The 16,663-nt window shown below is 33.5% G+C and overlaps 2 protein-coding genes across 3 annotated transcripts; one reads left to right on the top strand and one right to left on the bottom strand.

Annotated features, from left to right (window-relative positions):
• The first annotated feature begins 864 nt into the window (after positions 1–864).
• On the top strand, positions 865–5,475 carry LOC107848253 (probable leucine-rich repeat receptor-like protein kinase At1g68400). The gene is made up of 2 exons (XM_016692965.2): positions 865–2,310; positions 4,440–5,475. The coding sequence occupies exons 1-2, from the start codon at positions 978–980 to the stop codon at positions 5,114–5,116; spliced, it is 2,010 nt and encodes a 669-aa protein (XP_016548451.1). The 5' UTR covers positions 865–977; the 3' UTR covers positions 5,117–5,475.
• A 575-nt stretch (positions 5,476–6,050) lies between these two features.
• Positions 6,051–11,033, bottom strand: LOC107848698 (glycosyltransferase BC10). Of its 2 annotated transcripts, XM_047399341.1 has the most exons (3): positions 10,397–10,535; positions 8,220–8,506; positions 6,051–6,919 (listed from the first exon to the last, which is right to left on the bottom strand). In XM_047399341.1, exons 2-3 carry the CDS (start codon positions 8,283–8,285, stop codon positions 6,275–6,277), a joined length of 711 nt encoding a protein of 236 aa, XP_047255297.1. In that variant the 5' UTR covers positions 8,286–8,506; positions 10,397–10,535; the 3' UTR covers positions 6,051–6,274. The 2 variants fall into 2 exon arrangements, with proteins under 2 accessions (XP_047255297.1, XP_016548955.1); XM_016693469.2 differs by lacking the exon at positions 8,220–8,506 and having other exon boundaries at positions 10,397–11,033.
• Positions 11,034–16,663: the final 5,630 nt, after the last annotated feature.

Below are 16,663 nucleotides of genomic sequence, written 5' to 3'. Positions count from 1 at the left end.
ATGGTATTTAGATCAATTTATTTATATCAAATTGATTTTATGAAATAACTACTTACTACTTTTAGTATGTGTATGTATTAATTAATTTCATCTAATAATACTATCTTCAATCTACCCGAAGCAAAAAAACATCATCAAAACTCTGAGACAGGAAGCTAAAAACGTAGCGTTGTGGCTAATTGTACGGACGACAAAATAAAACACATTTTCCTACTAACATTCTACCCTAATTTGAGTACTTTGGACCTTTCTACCTACGGTTATTAATCTCGGTAAGCTGTAGTTGTTCTATGTCCCGTCTAATCAGCTCCCTCTAATATTTCTTCGATCTACCCCTACCCTACCCCTCTTGAATCCTCTTATATCTTCATATTGAGGCATCCGTGTATCTCTTCATCAGATGTCCAAACTATCTCAACCTCACTTTCCGCATCTTGCCTTCCACCAAAGTCACTCTCACCTTATTTCAGATTCCTCATTTGTAAATCCTTTTAACTCCTAGTAAATCCATACATTCATTGCAACATCCTCATCTCTGTCACCTTCATTTTCTGGACGTGAGAGTTCTCGATCGACCAACAATTTGACCAATGCAACATAGCTGACCTAACCTCGATTATGTAGAACTTGCCTTTTAAGTTTAAAATTGTCATCTTATTATTGATGTGCTAAACCAATACTCGATGAGTAAAAATGAAAGGACAAAATATTATTTTACATAATCCAAGTATTATAATAAAAAAGAGGTAATTTGGTGTATTAAAGCTATCGTTATGCGTAGTGTTCGAAGAAAGACGTATATCGTATGTAATCTTACTTTTGAGACGTTGTTTCGAAGACTTGAACCTGCTAAGCCTACTACATTAATTGCCCCACAAATGTAACATTATTTTCACATTAATTACACTCTCAACCTCCTCATTACCACCTTCCATTCTTCCCTATTACTCCCTCTCCATTCTCCTTCCTCTTCAACAATGGCTACTGTACTCCATTATTACACACTTCTCTCATTCTTCTTCTTCCTCTTCACTCTTCTAGAATCTTCCTCACACCCAGACACACCACCATTACTTGCATTCAAATCATCAACTGATGTAACAAACTCACTCGACAACTGGAACTCATCGACCACTCCGTGTACCTGGACCGGCATTTCATGTCTCAACAACCGCGTCTCCCGTGTAGTACTCGAAGGGTTTCAACTCAACGGCTCGCTCCAAAACCTTACAATCTTGAAGGAACTGCGTGTTTTGAGCCTGAAGTATAACCATTTTTCCGGTTCACTTCCGAATTTCTCGAATCTCTCTGCATTGAAGCTGCTGTTTCTGAGCCATAACGAGTTTTCCGGGAAGTTTCCCGAGTCTGTAACGAAGCTTAACAAGCTTTACAGGCTTGATTTATCGCATAATAGATTTTCTGGTGAGATTCCAGTTGAGCTGGTAAATAGGTTAACTCACTTGTTGACTCTGAGACTCGAGGAAAATGCGTTTTCCGGTGAGATATCTGGAGTTAATTTAGTTAATTTACAGGAGTTTAATGCTTCTGGGAACAGATTGGTTGGTGCGATTCCGTTTTCTCTTTCTAGGTTTCCGGTATCTGCATTTGGGAAGAACGGGGATCTTTGTGGTTCTCCGTTGCCGAAATGCACGATGACCGATGTAAATTCGTCGTCAGGAGGAGCAATGGCTTCTCCGTTGAGTCCAGCGACGACGATAGCTTCATCTCCGAGCTCTTTGCCGGTGAACACACACAATTTGAGTCCGAAAAATAGTCGGCGTGGTGGTGGTAAAATGAGCTCATTGGCGATAATCGCGATTATATTGGGCGATTTGCTTGTGCTTACTGTGGTGTGCATTTTGTTGTACTGTTTTTTCTGTACAAGGAAGAACTTAAACGGGTCAGAGTTTCGTGAAGGTGAGAAGATTGTGTACTCATCGAGCCCGTATGGCTCGTATCATCCAAATACGAGTCAAACGGGCGGATTTGAGAGAGGGAAAATGGTGTTTTTCGAGGGCGCAAAGAGGTTTGAACTTGAGGATTTGTTGAGAGCTTCAGCTGAGATGTTGGGAAAAGGCGGATTTGGGACGGCTTATAAGGCGGTATTAGATGATGGAAATGTTGTAGCTGTTAAGAGATTGAAAGAATTGAATGTTGGTGGTAAAAGGGAATTTGAGCAACAAATGGAAGTTTTGGGAAGACTTAGACATCCAAATTTGGTTGGCTTGAAAGCATATTACTTTGCTAGTGATGAGAAGTTGTTGGTGTATGATTTCATGAGTAATGGCAACTTGTTTTGGCTTCTTCATGGTAAGCTCTTCAAGAAATTCAATAGTACTAGCATATTTTAAAACTGTTGTCACGTGACTAGGAGGTCACGAGTTCAAGTTGTGGAAACAATAGACCTTTGTGGTCCGACCCTTCCCTAAGTACCGCACATAGTGGGAGCTTTACTGCACCGGGCTGTCCTTCCTAGCACATTTTAGAATGGCTTAATTTTTTTTTTTGATGTAAAATGTGATCTTTAGGATAGTGTTGCTGAAGAAAATATTGATTGATTTGGATGGTAAAGTTTGGCAAGTAGTAGCAGAAACCACATGAGGTTTGTCTCTAGTTTTTGTTTGTCTTTAGTTGCTTTTTGGCTAATAAGGACTGCAATATGTAGGCTAAGTTACTCGGACTCTCCAAAAATGTTGCCACACTCGTCCCGGGTGCTTCAAATATACAATCTTTTCTGAAGAACTGCACCCTTCGACATCTTTGAAGAGTCCGGGCAACATAGTATGTAGGAATCTACACCTAAATTTGATTAGCTTGAAACCATATTACTTAGCTAGAGATGAGAAGTTGTTAGTGAGTTGGTCTATTATGATTTCATGACTTGTTTTGGTTTCTGCATGGTAAGTATTAGTTAACCTTTTGTTCTTCAAGAAATTCATGGTACTAAAATATTTGCAAACTACTTGTTTCTTTAAAAAAAATGTGAAAAGAATATTGATTGATCAAGGTTGTAGTGGACTTGTAAGCACTACTTCGTCGGTGGCTCAATAAAGTAAGTTAAAAATTTTGGGGCCCTAAAACAAAGGCTTCATTAGCCTCCCCTATTCGTCCTTCGAGCCTCAAGTATGGAGTTGCTTTTATTAGGTAGCGCTTTGGCCACTATGTGTGACTTCTTAGCATGAGAAACAAAAAAGAAAGAAAGAAAAGACTATTGATTGATTTGGGTGGTAAAGTTTGGTGAGTAGTAACATATATCACATGGGGTTTGAGTCTGGCTTTTTGTCTTTAATTGCTTTTGGTCTTCAACTGTTAACCAGAACTAGTCTCTAATATTAACGGAACAGAGATGGGATGCCTCAATACTAGACAATCTTTTGGTTAGGAAAAAGTTACATAATTGAAGCTAGTCATGTGGCCCTTGGGGATACTGAAAAGGGTTCTTGTGACTGACCATCTTTCCAAGTTCGATATGAGTAGAATTTGCATCAGATTTGTATTTACGTTGCAATTAAGATTATATGTTCCAGTATATGGTGTATCTTACTGTCTTTTCAAGCTGAACTATAAAACATTAGAGTTTCTGGGCAATGTATGTTAGTAGGTTACATTCTTTGTCATATAAGCTATTCTTGATTGTCAAATGCAGGTAACTTGAATTATTTAACAATCAAAACTTTTTCATTATCATCTTATTATTGAAAAAGCATTTAAAAGAATCTAATTTGCTCATGATGGTCCTAAAATGACAGAAGATTAGAGTGAAGGACATGTTATAACAGATGAATAGAATGTGTTGTCTCTGATTTTTTGGGCTAAGGCAAAAGAAAGAAAATTCACACTTTTTAGGCAAAGAGAGACCCTACTGTCTTATTGTGCTCTACAGCTTTTTGTTTGTCTTTTTGACCTTACTTAGTTCTTACATAGTGCCATTGTGCTTGTGCAAATCTTGCATCTGTTTGGTTGGGTGGATAGTGAAATAAGGTCTTGTTTTTTCTTGTTCAAATGGTAAAGGATCATTTTCTTGTTGATTTGCACTTGTCACATATGTAACAGGAGACAGCTTGCTTCATATATTAATTTTCTCATTTTAGTATTATTCCATCTAAGTCTGTTGTGTCAACTTCATAGTCCTGTCCTCTCTGCCCATGTTTTTGTTCTTTTGTCTGGTTAAAGTTGCCCCTTTATCTTTCAATAACAAATACTTCATTAGGCAAATAAGCAAAAATGTGCAAGCGTTTCATTCAGAAACAGCCTGTTTGACAGACTTTATTTAAGCTGTGACGGTCTATCGGAAACAGCCTCTTTATCTCTACAAGGTAGGGGTAAGGTCTGTGTACACTCTACCCTCCCTACCCTCCCTAGACCCCACTTGTGGGATTACATTGGGTATGTTGTTGTTGTGCAAGTGTTTTGATGGGCATGAATCTTTTTTGCTACAGGTAACAGAGGGCCTGGAAGAACTCCTTTAGACTGGACAACAAGGTTAAAGATTGCAGCCGGAGCGGCTCGAGGGCTAGCCTTCATACACAACTCATGCAAGTCCTTGAAACTCACTCACGGCAACATCAAATCAACTAACATCCTCATTGACAAGAGTGGCAATGCCCGTGTCTCTGACTTCGGCCTAGCCATCTTCGCCACACCATCTTCCATCCCAAAAACCAACGGATACCGAGCACCTGAAGTAGCATTGGATGGTCGTAAAATAACCCAAAAATCCGACATCTACTCATTCGGGGTCCTATTACTCGAACTGCTAACAGGGAAATGCCCCTCGGTCGTGGACAACGGTGGAGGCGTCGCTACCACCTATGGAGGGGTCCTAGACTTGCCGAGATGGGTGCAATCCGTAGTGAGGGAAGAGTGGACCGCGGAGGTATTCGATTTGGAGTTGATGAGGTACAAGGACATCGAGGAAGAAATGGTGGGGCTATTGCAAATTGCAATGGCATGTACTTCAACATCACCAGATCAAAGGCCTAAAGTAAATTATGTTGTGAAAATGATTGAAGAGTTGAGAGGGGTTGAAGTTTCACCTTCTCATGACACTGCTACTGATTCTGTTTCTGACTCTCCTGCTGTCTCTGAAGATAATACATGTGGTGCAAGTCAGTAGTGTGACCCTTTATTCTAAGTTGCGTTGACTCTTCACTTTCGATGCTGCACCCGTGTCGAATTCTTCAAAAATACACTAGTCTCGGCGAATCCGACACACACCCATTGACATTTTTGAAGAGTCCGAGCAACATAGCATTTATTAGCTTAGCTGGTAGTAAAAGTTTTTGGCTTTTTGTTTATTGTTCTACCACTACGTTAGGGTTCGAGAAAGGGTCGGACCACGAAGCCTGTCTAGTTTATTACTTCATTATTGTGAGTTTTGTAAATTAACCTCTCTTAGTTTTAATCCTTTATCTATATGAGAGAATCTTAGGAGAACATTTGCAGGATGAAATTATTCTACTTTTTGTCATTTTTTAGTTTATTTTTAGGGAAAAGAGTCAGAAATATACCTAAATTTCGGTTAAATTTGTTGTGACACATCTTAACTTTGCGGGGTTCTCCCTCAACTATTTGTTACCATAATTTTGTGGCATATATTTATCCAGCCGCACCACTTCAGAACCTTACGCTCAGTGTGCGTGTATTCACGCAATGGTCCACCGAGCAAATATATGCCACAGAAATACGATAATAAATAGTCGAGGGGGTCATAAGCACCCTGCAAAATTGAGGCGTGTTACAACAAATTTTGCCCAAGTTTAAGTATGTGTCAAACTCTTTTCTTATCGATCTCATGAATTACACTTTACCAATTTCATGTGAAAAGAAACACATCACTAAACGAATATTTTGTAATTAGTCACAAAATCGTCTTGCCAACAAGAGTATATTATGCAGACTTAAAGTCTACCTCGTAGAGATAGAATGATTGTTTTTGACTAACCCTCTGCTTAAATAAAGCCGACCAAACAGTTTGAAAAAGAGAGATACAAATACGAGGGACAACAATAACAAAATAATACGAAATGAAGAGTATTAAACAACAGACGGGAGAAAAAAAAATAATCTTCTATAGAAAAATTAAAATTGTTATGTATACATAATGTTTTTATTTTTTTTCCCCCTCAAGACTTTATTGAATTGATGGGAAAGAAAACATCAAAATCAAAGAATGAATCAATAAATGACCCATTGATCATGTGATCAAATTAAGGTCAGTATAAAATAATTGATTTTTTTTTCATGTACATTAATTTGTGTTAATTAATCCTAATTAATGATTAAATTGCATAACCTTTGGTGCAAATCTCAATAATCTACTTAAAGAATGTTGAGTAAATTTCCTTGCAAACAAATGACAAACACTTGTCTTCTTACCATTGTACTCGCAATTACTCTCACTCCTCAGCTTTTCCAGGAACTCCAAGGTTACATCTGTCCTGTAATATTGGGCCGGGTGAGGCCCGCCCTTCGCCCAGTTGACCCAAGTCAGGCTCCGGCCCGAGTTCCTCTCCTTGAACTTCATGTTCACGAATGTTGGCAAGTAGTGCTCGTCAGCGTAACACGACCCCATGCAGTGTTTCTGGAACACGGGAAAGTATGTCTCGTCAGACACTACCTCGACCGCGAGATCCCTGTCGATTTCAAACCACTGAGACCCTTTCCTCCACTGCTCAACCTTGATGGTCGGGCTCATTTTGCTCTGATACCTGCCTCGGCCCACCGGGCCGGGAAGATCATATGACTCCACGAAATTTTTCGTGGAGTTCATTAGGTAATTGTAGACTGTTGAGAAATTGAACAAGGGAATGCATGCTTCTGAGAGAAGAACAAATTTTTGATTTGAGATATCAAGAAGAGCATTTGCTAATACTCTTTTTTCAGCCTCAACCATGTTTACTTTGCCCCATTGAACTTCCTGCATTTGATACGTAAGCAAAAAATATTATTCTGACGTATAAATATTTAGTATCACCTTGATTTATGATTCTGTAAATTAAATTGTCCGATTTAATGCAAACAACATATAATACAAATAAATATTTTCATCTACAACGAGTTTACAATATCTAACTTTTAATGGTATTAGTCTATTTATTAATAATTATAGATGTATAATTCAAGCAATTGATATAATAATTAACAAATAACTAGAAAAAAGGCAAGAAATGCCTCTCTTTTTTGGTACTTAGATGCATTAAGTTATTTCCACCAGAAAAAAAAATTGGGGAAGGTAGGTCCATTTTGGCACGAATTTAAATTAGTCAAACTTCAAAACGAGTAGCAGATAATTGGTGGAAAATTTCAAAAACAAATATAAAGAATGTGATAATAACGTGACAAATAACTTTTTATTCTTAACTAAAGGTCTTAGGTTCACATCTTGCAAATAAAATCGCATCGAGTAGAAAGCATTTTAACCTTAAAGACAGTAGCGGAGCCAGGATATTCACTAAGGGGGTTCATAAATGAACATACGAACTAACCGAAGGGGGTTCAACATCTAATATATATATATATATATATATAAAAAAAATAATTTTAACCCCATATATATAGCATAATTTATTGCCGAAGGAGTTCGGATGAACCCCTTGGTAAGGGTAGCTCCGCCCCTCTGCCTAAAGAAAAGTTTTTTAATACGAATTTGAATTAATCCAATTTCAAAACGAATACCAAACAGTTTGGTGGGAAACCAAATAAAATCTAACAAGGGGGCATGTGTAGTTTGCTTCTCATTAAAGCACACATGGTTCCCATTAATATTATATACAACTATATAGGCAAATCATATAGACCATGAAATCAACAAATGTCACACCAAATCTATGATATAAATGGAAAAAATATTTTTAAAAAAATAAATATTAGAGTAATTTAAAAGGGAGAAAAATTAGGTTTTGCATAAATATATTGTTTCCAAAAGAAAAAAAAATAATTGGTGCCAAACATTAATTGAAAGTTTTATAACTTTCTATTAAGCAAAAACATAATAAAAATATTAAGCAAAAACATAATAAAAATAGATATGATTGATTAAATTATATTAGTAAAAAAAAAATTAAGTATACACCCCCCCCCCCCCCCCCCAACCAACACAAAAGGAAAGGTACATTTTTTTTTAATAATTGTGATGTTCGGGTTAACTTTTGCACATTTGGACTTAATACACGAGATACTTGTCACCTTTCACTAACAATAGAAACGTAAGGTACTACCATCAAATGATTTGGTGCAGTGGATGGGGCTGCTCCTCGGTCCCTTGTCCAGGCCAGCTTGCGCATACCTCGACTAAATCCACGGGATACCTGTCACCTCCCACCAGCAACAGGTACCAGGTAACTCTGTCCACTAAAGCTAGAACTGATGGAAAGAAAACACCTAGTGTTTGTTTCTGCTGGGAATTGAACCTGCTGCTCCTCAATCCCCTTAATCAGAGGTCTCGGATTTGAAACATAGGTATGAAAAAATCCTTGGTAGGGAGCGCTATCCCCCAAATGGGGCCCTGCCCGATGCAAATTCGGATTAGTCGAATTCCAATGCGGGTATCAAACACCGAATGGAAAACCAAAAATTGTTTTGACACTTAAAAATTTTATTTTAGGGTTAAAACATGCACTCATAATATAATTAAAAGGTTACTTCATGTCCAACTTGAAATTTCTGATTAAGCATTATTATATGTTAATAAATACGAACCACTAGGATATTAATTAAAAAACCACTAGGTTTCTGATGAATTCATGTGAGATACTAAAACTCTCGCTATGCATAAGATTGAAAAAAATATCAAAATACAAAGGTCTATACTTATATTTCTTCTCGAGGTTGTTTCTAATCAAACTATTAAAACAATTTATTCTAAAAATATTTCCCTTTCTTTATTGACTAGTCTTTTTTGGAATAGTAAATTAAAGAACGTCATGATTCTAGACTTATTCTTTTATTTTCATAAAGAAAAGAATCATAGTCTAATAAGACTACTTCAATACTCCATTCTTTTCTTTACAATTCAACAACTTAAATATCCTTTACGAGTAGAGGCGGAGTCAGAATTTCTAATTCACGAGATTTAATAATTAAAGAAAATCTAGTCGAAGGAGGTTCAATACCTACTATATATACGTAAAAAATAATTTTAATCATATATAAATGATATATTTTTCTATCGACGGGCTAACTCCGCCCCTGTTTACCAACAAGGGTTATGTATGGTGGGGTTCGAGCTTTCATAGGTACGGAGTCGCCTTCGTCAAACGTGGAACTTTGTGGTGTGAATATTGATGTAGTTGACTTCTACATGAATATCGGACACCAAATAAAAAAAAATATTATAAATATTCTTTATTTAATATTTTTTTAATATTCAATTTATGTTTTGTCAGAGTCCTATACAAATTTAACTATTATCACAAAATGGTTCAATTTTTATTTGTTTTTGGCCCCAGCTAATCTATACATTAATTCTAACGTACCATAGTAAAGTGACAAATATTATAAACCAAAAAGTAGATTTTAATAACCTTATGAATTCTAGCAGACTCATTATTTAGTTAAAAATTATATGATTTGTCTTTTTTTTTTTTTTTGATAATATTGTGTTAGGATTAATTTAGAATACTTTGACTAATTTTACTGAATATCTACTATCTCAAACCTTATTTTGACTAATTTCACTACTACTTATTTTGACTAATTTTTTACAAAATATCTGTTATCTCATATTTGTCTGAAGCTTAATTAATATTTAATTTTTTTATTAGGACACATAAATTTTTGAGGATCAATTAGTAATACACATTGCACCTATCTCCTCTCACTACAAGTGATTCTCACTTAGAAGTCGTGTTGGAGTCGTAAGTACTTCTCCATCCTCATAAATCAAAGTTTTGAGTTCGAGACTTTGATATACCTTTCCTTGGACCCTAATACAAATACCGAACATCGTCACCAATGTTGCATGCTACAAAACATGATAGATAATTGGTCCATTCGGGGTGGATTTATATACATTTTTTTGGTGCTCCGACACCCATTAAATCCAACGCATATTAGATATAATTATATTTTAAAAATATAAAAATTGACATAAGCTTCAAAAAAGCACCCAGGAAATCAAGAAGATTGTTAAATGTTTTGGTTAACCTTAAACGTTTGGACGTCAATATATGTGTTTAAACCTCACGAGCACCACGATCCATAAATCGTGGGTCTGCCACTGGGTCCATCCCTTCACCCAAAACCTCAAGTCGGTTCATCCCTCTACCCTTCTCCACTTAAATACCGAACTTCCATCTTACGTAATTAAAAATTCATTAATTATAACAAATAAAAAACCATAATATAAAAGAGAAACCAAAAAAAAAAAAACTATATAATATAAAAGTATACTAACCTTGCTAGGAATTCTTCTTCCATGAAAAATAGGACTTTCAACAACTTCACTTTGATTATAACAAGGATTTGAATGAATGTAAATTGAATAAAACTCTTCATATCCTTTAAAAAACATCTCCCAAAGTGGTGATAATAAAATTGGCCCTTTAGTTAAAAACATAAAAGCAATTTTTGGCACTCTTTTAAATGGAAATTTTTTAACTTTTGGCACCATTGAACTTCTCCATAACAACTCATCATCATTCATATCATGTTGTATATTATATGGTTTAATATAATCAGTAAACCCTAATCGATGAATCATCGGTACTGGTACTGCTGGTGGTGATAGTTGTGATGAAATAGATGAAGAATAGTTCAAAATTTGGCTATTAATAACTTGTAAATTTAGATTAAAATTGTTGAAATAAAAAGTTAAAATAATACCACATGTTAAACCACATGCAAAGAAGAAAAATGAAGAAAGAAGATTTAATATGTTTAATGGAGTATTAAATAATTTTATAGCCATTGTTATGGAATTTTGGTTTTGGTTCTTCATGATGTTAAGGAAGAAGAAGAAGCAAGAAGAAGAAGAAAGAGAAAAATAATTTGAATGAAGAAAAAGAAGTCTTGTATATATAGACTATAGTACCAAAAATAAAAAAAGGTCAAGTAATATTATATATACCAATAATAATAATAAAACAAGAAAAATGGTACTTTGGTTATTATTACAACTTGGAATATATAAGTCAAACTTGGAGTATTTTTGTTATAAAATAAAATGTAGATATTGAGAGTGGCGTTTTAATTAACAAACATTCTATAGTAGTAACTAGTAAATATTATAACTTTTCCATATATAAAGATTATGATAATAATTATTTTAATTTAGGCATATGAATTTAATGTAACTTGAAACTTGGGGAGGACTTAAAAGAGATTTTTTTTTTTCCTTAGATAGGGTTTATATTTATTTTCATTATCAAAAAATCGTTAATTTCTAGAATTGAATGTTTCGTCGAAATTTGACTCATCGCCAAAAGGTTTTCGATAAAAAATTGCTACAAGGCTTAGATTTGATAGAATATTGCTAAAACATTTTCCATAAATAATAATTTAATTTTTTTTTTTTTTATGAATATCACGTCAAAATCTGATTTATTGATAGGTTTTTAGAAGAAAATTCATCAAAAATATTATCGACGAGTCAAATTTTAGCAGAAAGTAGCTCTATGAACTGATTGTGTATAAAATCAAGGATGGAGCTATAATTCTCATATGATTTTGATAAAATTTAATAATTCTAGCTCATACTTTATATTCGTGATGAATTATAATTTATCAAATAACCGAATAAGTGTTTTAAACATTCAAAATTGATAAACTCAAAATTTTAGCTTTGTCGTCGCATAAAATATTTACAGAATCAAGTCATATAAAAAGATAATTATAACAATGTTAATTAATAAATATGTATTAATTACATTAAAAATTAATTTTTAAAAATACATTAAAATAACCGTATGTAAATTCATTTAATATTTTTCATATATATATGACCTAAAACCAACACGTATTAGCCGTCAAACTGACTTTTAGATAGTTCAAATTCAGTGGATTTTTATTTTTGGAAAGAAAATATTATTGAAAAAGTCAAAAAAATAAAATTAAAAAAATCCAAATAATAGAAGGAAAAAGAAAGGAAATGGCATGTGCATAAAGTGGAATGAACAAATTTTGGGGAATTTGAGACCCATAGAAGTTTCTATATACTAAGGTCCCCTATATTCAATGTACCTTTTATAATGGAAATTTAATTTTAATTAATAATGGGACAAATTTGGCCAATTGGAAAATTGAAAAAAAATGTGCCTATTTAATTCTTTTAGAAAGACGTGGTCTTAGATACGAGGGTGTGGAGGACGCATATTAGTCGAGGGTTGTCATGCTTTTTTAGGGTTTTTAGGCTTGTTAGTATATGTCGTCTATAGGGGCGGAGCCAGCATGTGTAATGGGGGTTAATCGAACCCCTTCGGCGAAAAATTATACTGTTTATACATTACCAAACTGATATTTTATGTATAGATAATTGATGTCGAACCCCTTTTGATTAGTTTTTATTTTTATTTTAAACCCCCTTGTGAAAATTTTGGCTCCGCCTATGCACTCGTCTATTATTATAGTAGTTCTTGTTTTTGCTAGCTATCATCATATGTTATTTACGGAGTTTGATTATCATATTATTTTATTGTTGTTCTTATCGCATGTTGGTATATGTCATCTATTATTATAGTGGTTCTTGTTTTTACGAGCTATCATATGTTGTTTACGGTGTTTGATTATCATACTATGTTGTTATTGTTCTTGTCGTTTGTTGGTATATGTCGTCTATTATTATAGTAGTTCTTGCTTTTGCTAGCTATTATTATATGTTGTTTATGGTGTTGATTATCATACTATGTTGTTATTGTTCTTGTCGCTTGTTGGTATATGTCGTCTATTATTATAGTAGTTCGTGCTTTTGCTAGCTATCATCATATATTATTTACGGCGTTTGATTATCATACTATTTTGTTATTGTTCATCGATTGTTGGTATATGTCGTCTATTATTATAGTAGTTCTTGTTTTGGCTAGCTATCATCATATGTTGTTTACGGTGTGTGATTATCATACTATTTTATTGTTGTTCTTGTCCTGTCTTTAGGTTCTGCTGCTTTTATTTTATTGTTGTTCTTGTCCTGTCTTTAGGTTCTGCTGCTTTCCTCATTAGTTGCTATATTTTCTTCTTTCAGTTTTCATACTTGGATTTGTTGCACTGATCCGAGGGTCTTCTGAAAATAGTTTCTCTACTTTTATGGGAAATTTCGATCAAGTTCAAACCAAATAATAGAGATCTCAAACCAAAAACTAAAATCTAAAAAATAAATAAAAATGAAATAAATAAATAAATATTAAAGAATAAAGACAATTTCAAAGCACATTCAAATTGCAAATTTAATTTGTACAAGGTCTCAAATGATACCTACCTTCCTCTAATTGTTTCTTTTTATTGTCTTTTTTTAGTTGGCAGCTAGTTTTCATTTATTAAGAAAATTGCAATTTTTATAATTTTAATGTGTAAAAATAAAAAAGAAAAAAGAAAAGAATAATAAAAAGCAATAATTGAGAATTATAGTTAGTTGGTCAAAGGGGCCTCTAGTTTTTGGTCCAATTTTCTGTTGCAATTAGCTGCCATTGAAGATGACTTTTCAATAAAGTTCCCCAAAACATAAGGCCATCACCATTGACCTATATATATATATATATATATATATCAAAATGATGGCCAAAAAACACCAAGCCCACCCATTAATATGCGGGCCTTATAGGTCAGTCCACTTTTTAAAAAATAATATTTTGTAATTTAATTTTAGAATGTTAATAAGCATAAATATTGTCAGACAATATTACATAGTTATTAATACTTGTTTATCAAGTCTCCAACACCCAAAAAAATACTCCTAATAACGAAATTAAATAACTTTTGACATGATATCCTTCGAACCAAATAAAAATACTAATAAACAATTGAAATAGTTGCATGTATTTGACTTACGGGCCAGCTCACGAGCTAGCCCAACCCACATTGCTCAAACCCAACGGGCCACGGGCTTATTCAGGCCGGGTTAAAAAGCTCTGTTCTTAAATGGGCTGCAAAAACTGAAGCCTAACTCCATCAAATTACAGGTCTACTCGGGTTGGCCCAACGGGCATGGCCCATATTGACGGCTCTAGGTGCAGTGGACGGGTCTGCTCCTCCCTTAATCAGAAGTCTCGGGTTCGAATCCTGGATATGGAAAAATCCTTGGTAGGGAGCGCTTCCCTAGAATGGGCCCTACGCAGTGCTAATCAGGATTAGTCAGGCTTCAATGCGGGTACCGGACACCAGATGAAAAACTAAAATATATATGTGTGTGTGTGACTTGTCATCGACGTTTATATCAACTCAATGAATATATAATATATATTTTTATAAGTACCGATGTAGTATTGCAACAACGAATTCATCTGAACTCACATTATAAAATAAATACAAATTATCGACTAACACCTTCTATTGTTGAACAACAAAAATACGTCGATAAATTTTTTTAATGACAGAATAAAAATAAATTATTAAAAAAATAATTTTATGTACGACCTATTTACAAACATATTAGCGACGAATTATGTACGCATTTTTTTTCGATGCATGTAATTTCAATATGACACATAAATTTATGTGTAGAAATTCACTAAAAGTGTAATAAGTAGTAGGTATGAATTCATAATTATAAAACTACTATCAGTTCAATGTTGAGAATCTTAAAGGTTGAATTCACGGAGCGTAATTATGAATTTGCCTGTGTCTGTATATGCATATGCAGTTATTTAGGGATAGCACTGAAGGACGGTCAATTGAAAACCCTTGTATATATATAGTTAATAATACTTCATTCGTTCGCTTTTATTTGTTATTTATTTCTAATTGAGTTTTTATTTTTACTTGTCATTTTTGACATATCAAGAAAGACAAATCTTTTTCTTATTTTACCCTTAGCATTAGTTGTTTACTCTTCAAATTAATTTCAAGACACAATAATAAACATCAATTAACAGAAATATTACGATAAAATAGTCGTGATAGTAATTATATTTCTTATAGGTGTACGTCAAATCAAAATGTGACAACTAAAATTAAATGGAGGGATTAATAATAATTTGGTATATATTATTTTTTATACATAGAGAATGTGGTTAATGACATCCCTAATTTTTCTATTAAGGTTGACTAACTAGGTTGTTAAATATTCAACATCCATTAATCCACCAAATAAAATATGCTTAGACTTTATCAAAACAATAATTAGTAAGCAAAACAATTACTTTTTAAAACTATATGTTATGAATTAAGAATTAATTAAGGGGTAAAAAAAAATTCTGTATTTTTAAACATATGTATTTCGTCACAAGGAATAATCTCGTTAAAAATGTCCAAATTATTTTATATTAATAATTAAAAGTCAACTTTTTTATAGAGGGGAAAAATAAATTAGTAACAACAACAAATATGCCTGAGACAAGTTATATACACGAATTTAGTTAATTATCGGAGGCGAATTTAGAATTTAAAATTTTTTAATTTCATAATTGCTTCAAGTTAATAATACAATAATATTTACATTCACGATCAAACTTATAGATATTTGTGATTATCGTAACACATCGGATAAAAATTATTGATTCATGTGAATTCATAGCTTCTAAGCTAGGTTCGCCTTTGCAGAGATTAATCCAAGATTTTAAGTTTATGGATTTTAGTTTCCGTGACATGATAACTTATCAGATTCAAAATAGATTTTTTTTCGGTTTCCTATCCGGTGTTCGATGTCCGCATTAGAGCCCCGACTAACCTGGATCGCGCATTGCAGGGCCCATTAAAGTGGCAGCGCTCCCAATAGAGTTTTCTCCATACCCAGGATCGAACCCTTGACCTCTGATTAAGGGTGGAGCAGCTCCATCCGCTACACCACAACCGATGTTGGTAGATTCAAAATAGATTAGTTAGTTATACATATCAAACGAGCTATAAAATAAATTATTTAATATTGTCAAAAGATGCTAGATGAATCCAAAGTCCTTGTGGCATTGTTTATTATATTTGCATAGTTGTATGGTAAAAGCTAGCTGTAAATTTAATTATAAAAATAAATAGTAAATTGGGATTTATCAATGACTATGCATGTGATTACTAGTTAATTATTTACTTTGTTGTGGTGTAATTTCCAAATTCATTGTTAATGTCATAAGATTAAGTTATTGCAATTTAGATGAGGTGTGTAATTCAACAAAATTCTACTTAATTTAAGAAAAAAATGATTCTAAAAGAGAAATTAATTTTGGAATATAATGTTTTTTTCTCAATATATATGTGTCTCGTGAAAGTGAATGATAACTAACCTGCTATATAATTTTTTCATTCTTAGTGTATACACCGAGCGTATATTCAACTATTCAATCTCTGGAAAGTGATGATGAAATATTATTAGTGTAATTTAACTAGTTATAGTAAACTCGATAATATCAAGATCATATTCCTCGTGAGTTTTCTAGATTACTTTTCAGGCTCAAGAATTATACGTTGTAGATCAACCTAATCTGATATTTCGAAAATACATTACATTGTCGATGCATATATAGAATATACATTCGTTTATGAAGTCATGCCGACTATGGTCGACCAACCGGCGCGCAAGCTG

This window comes from Capsicum annuum, chromosome 11, assembly GCF_002878395.1.
Source record: "Capsicum annuum cultivar UCD-10X-F1 chromosome 11, UCD10Xv1.1, whole genome shotgun sequence".
NCBI classification, from domain to species: Eukaryota; Viridiplantae; Streptophyta; class Magnoliopsida; order Solanales; family Solanaceae; genus Capsicum; species Capsicum annuum.
This window is presented reverse-complemented; position numbering and strand designations above follow the sequence as displayed.

Bases quoted from the DNA above. Each gene is read 5' to 3' on its own strand.
- LOC107848698 (XM_016693469.2), bottom strand. From the start codon at position 10,939: ATGAAGAACCAAAACCAAAATTCCATAACAATGGCTATAAAATTATTT. The intron at 6,920-10,396 runs GTTAGTATACTT...TATCAAATGCAG, and splicing joins GAAGAAGAATTCCTAGCAAG to GAAGTTCAATGGGGCAAAGT.
- LOC107848253 (XM_016692965.2), top strand. From the start codon at position 978: ATGGCTACTGTACTCCATTATTACACACTTCTCTCATTCTTCTTCTTC. The intron at 2,311-4,439 runs GTAAGCTCTTCA...TTTTTGCTACAG, and splicing joins CTTGTTTTGGCTTCTTCATG to GTAACAGAGGGCCTGGAAGA.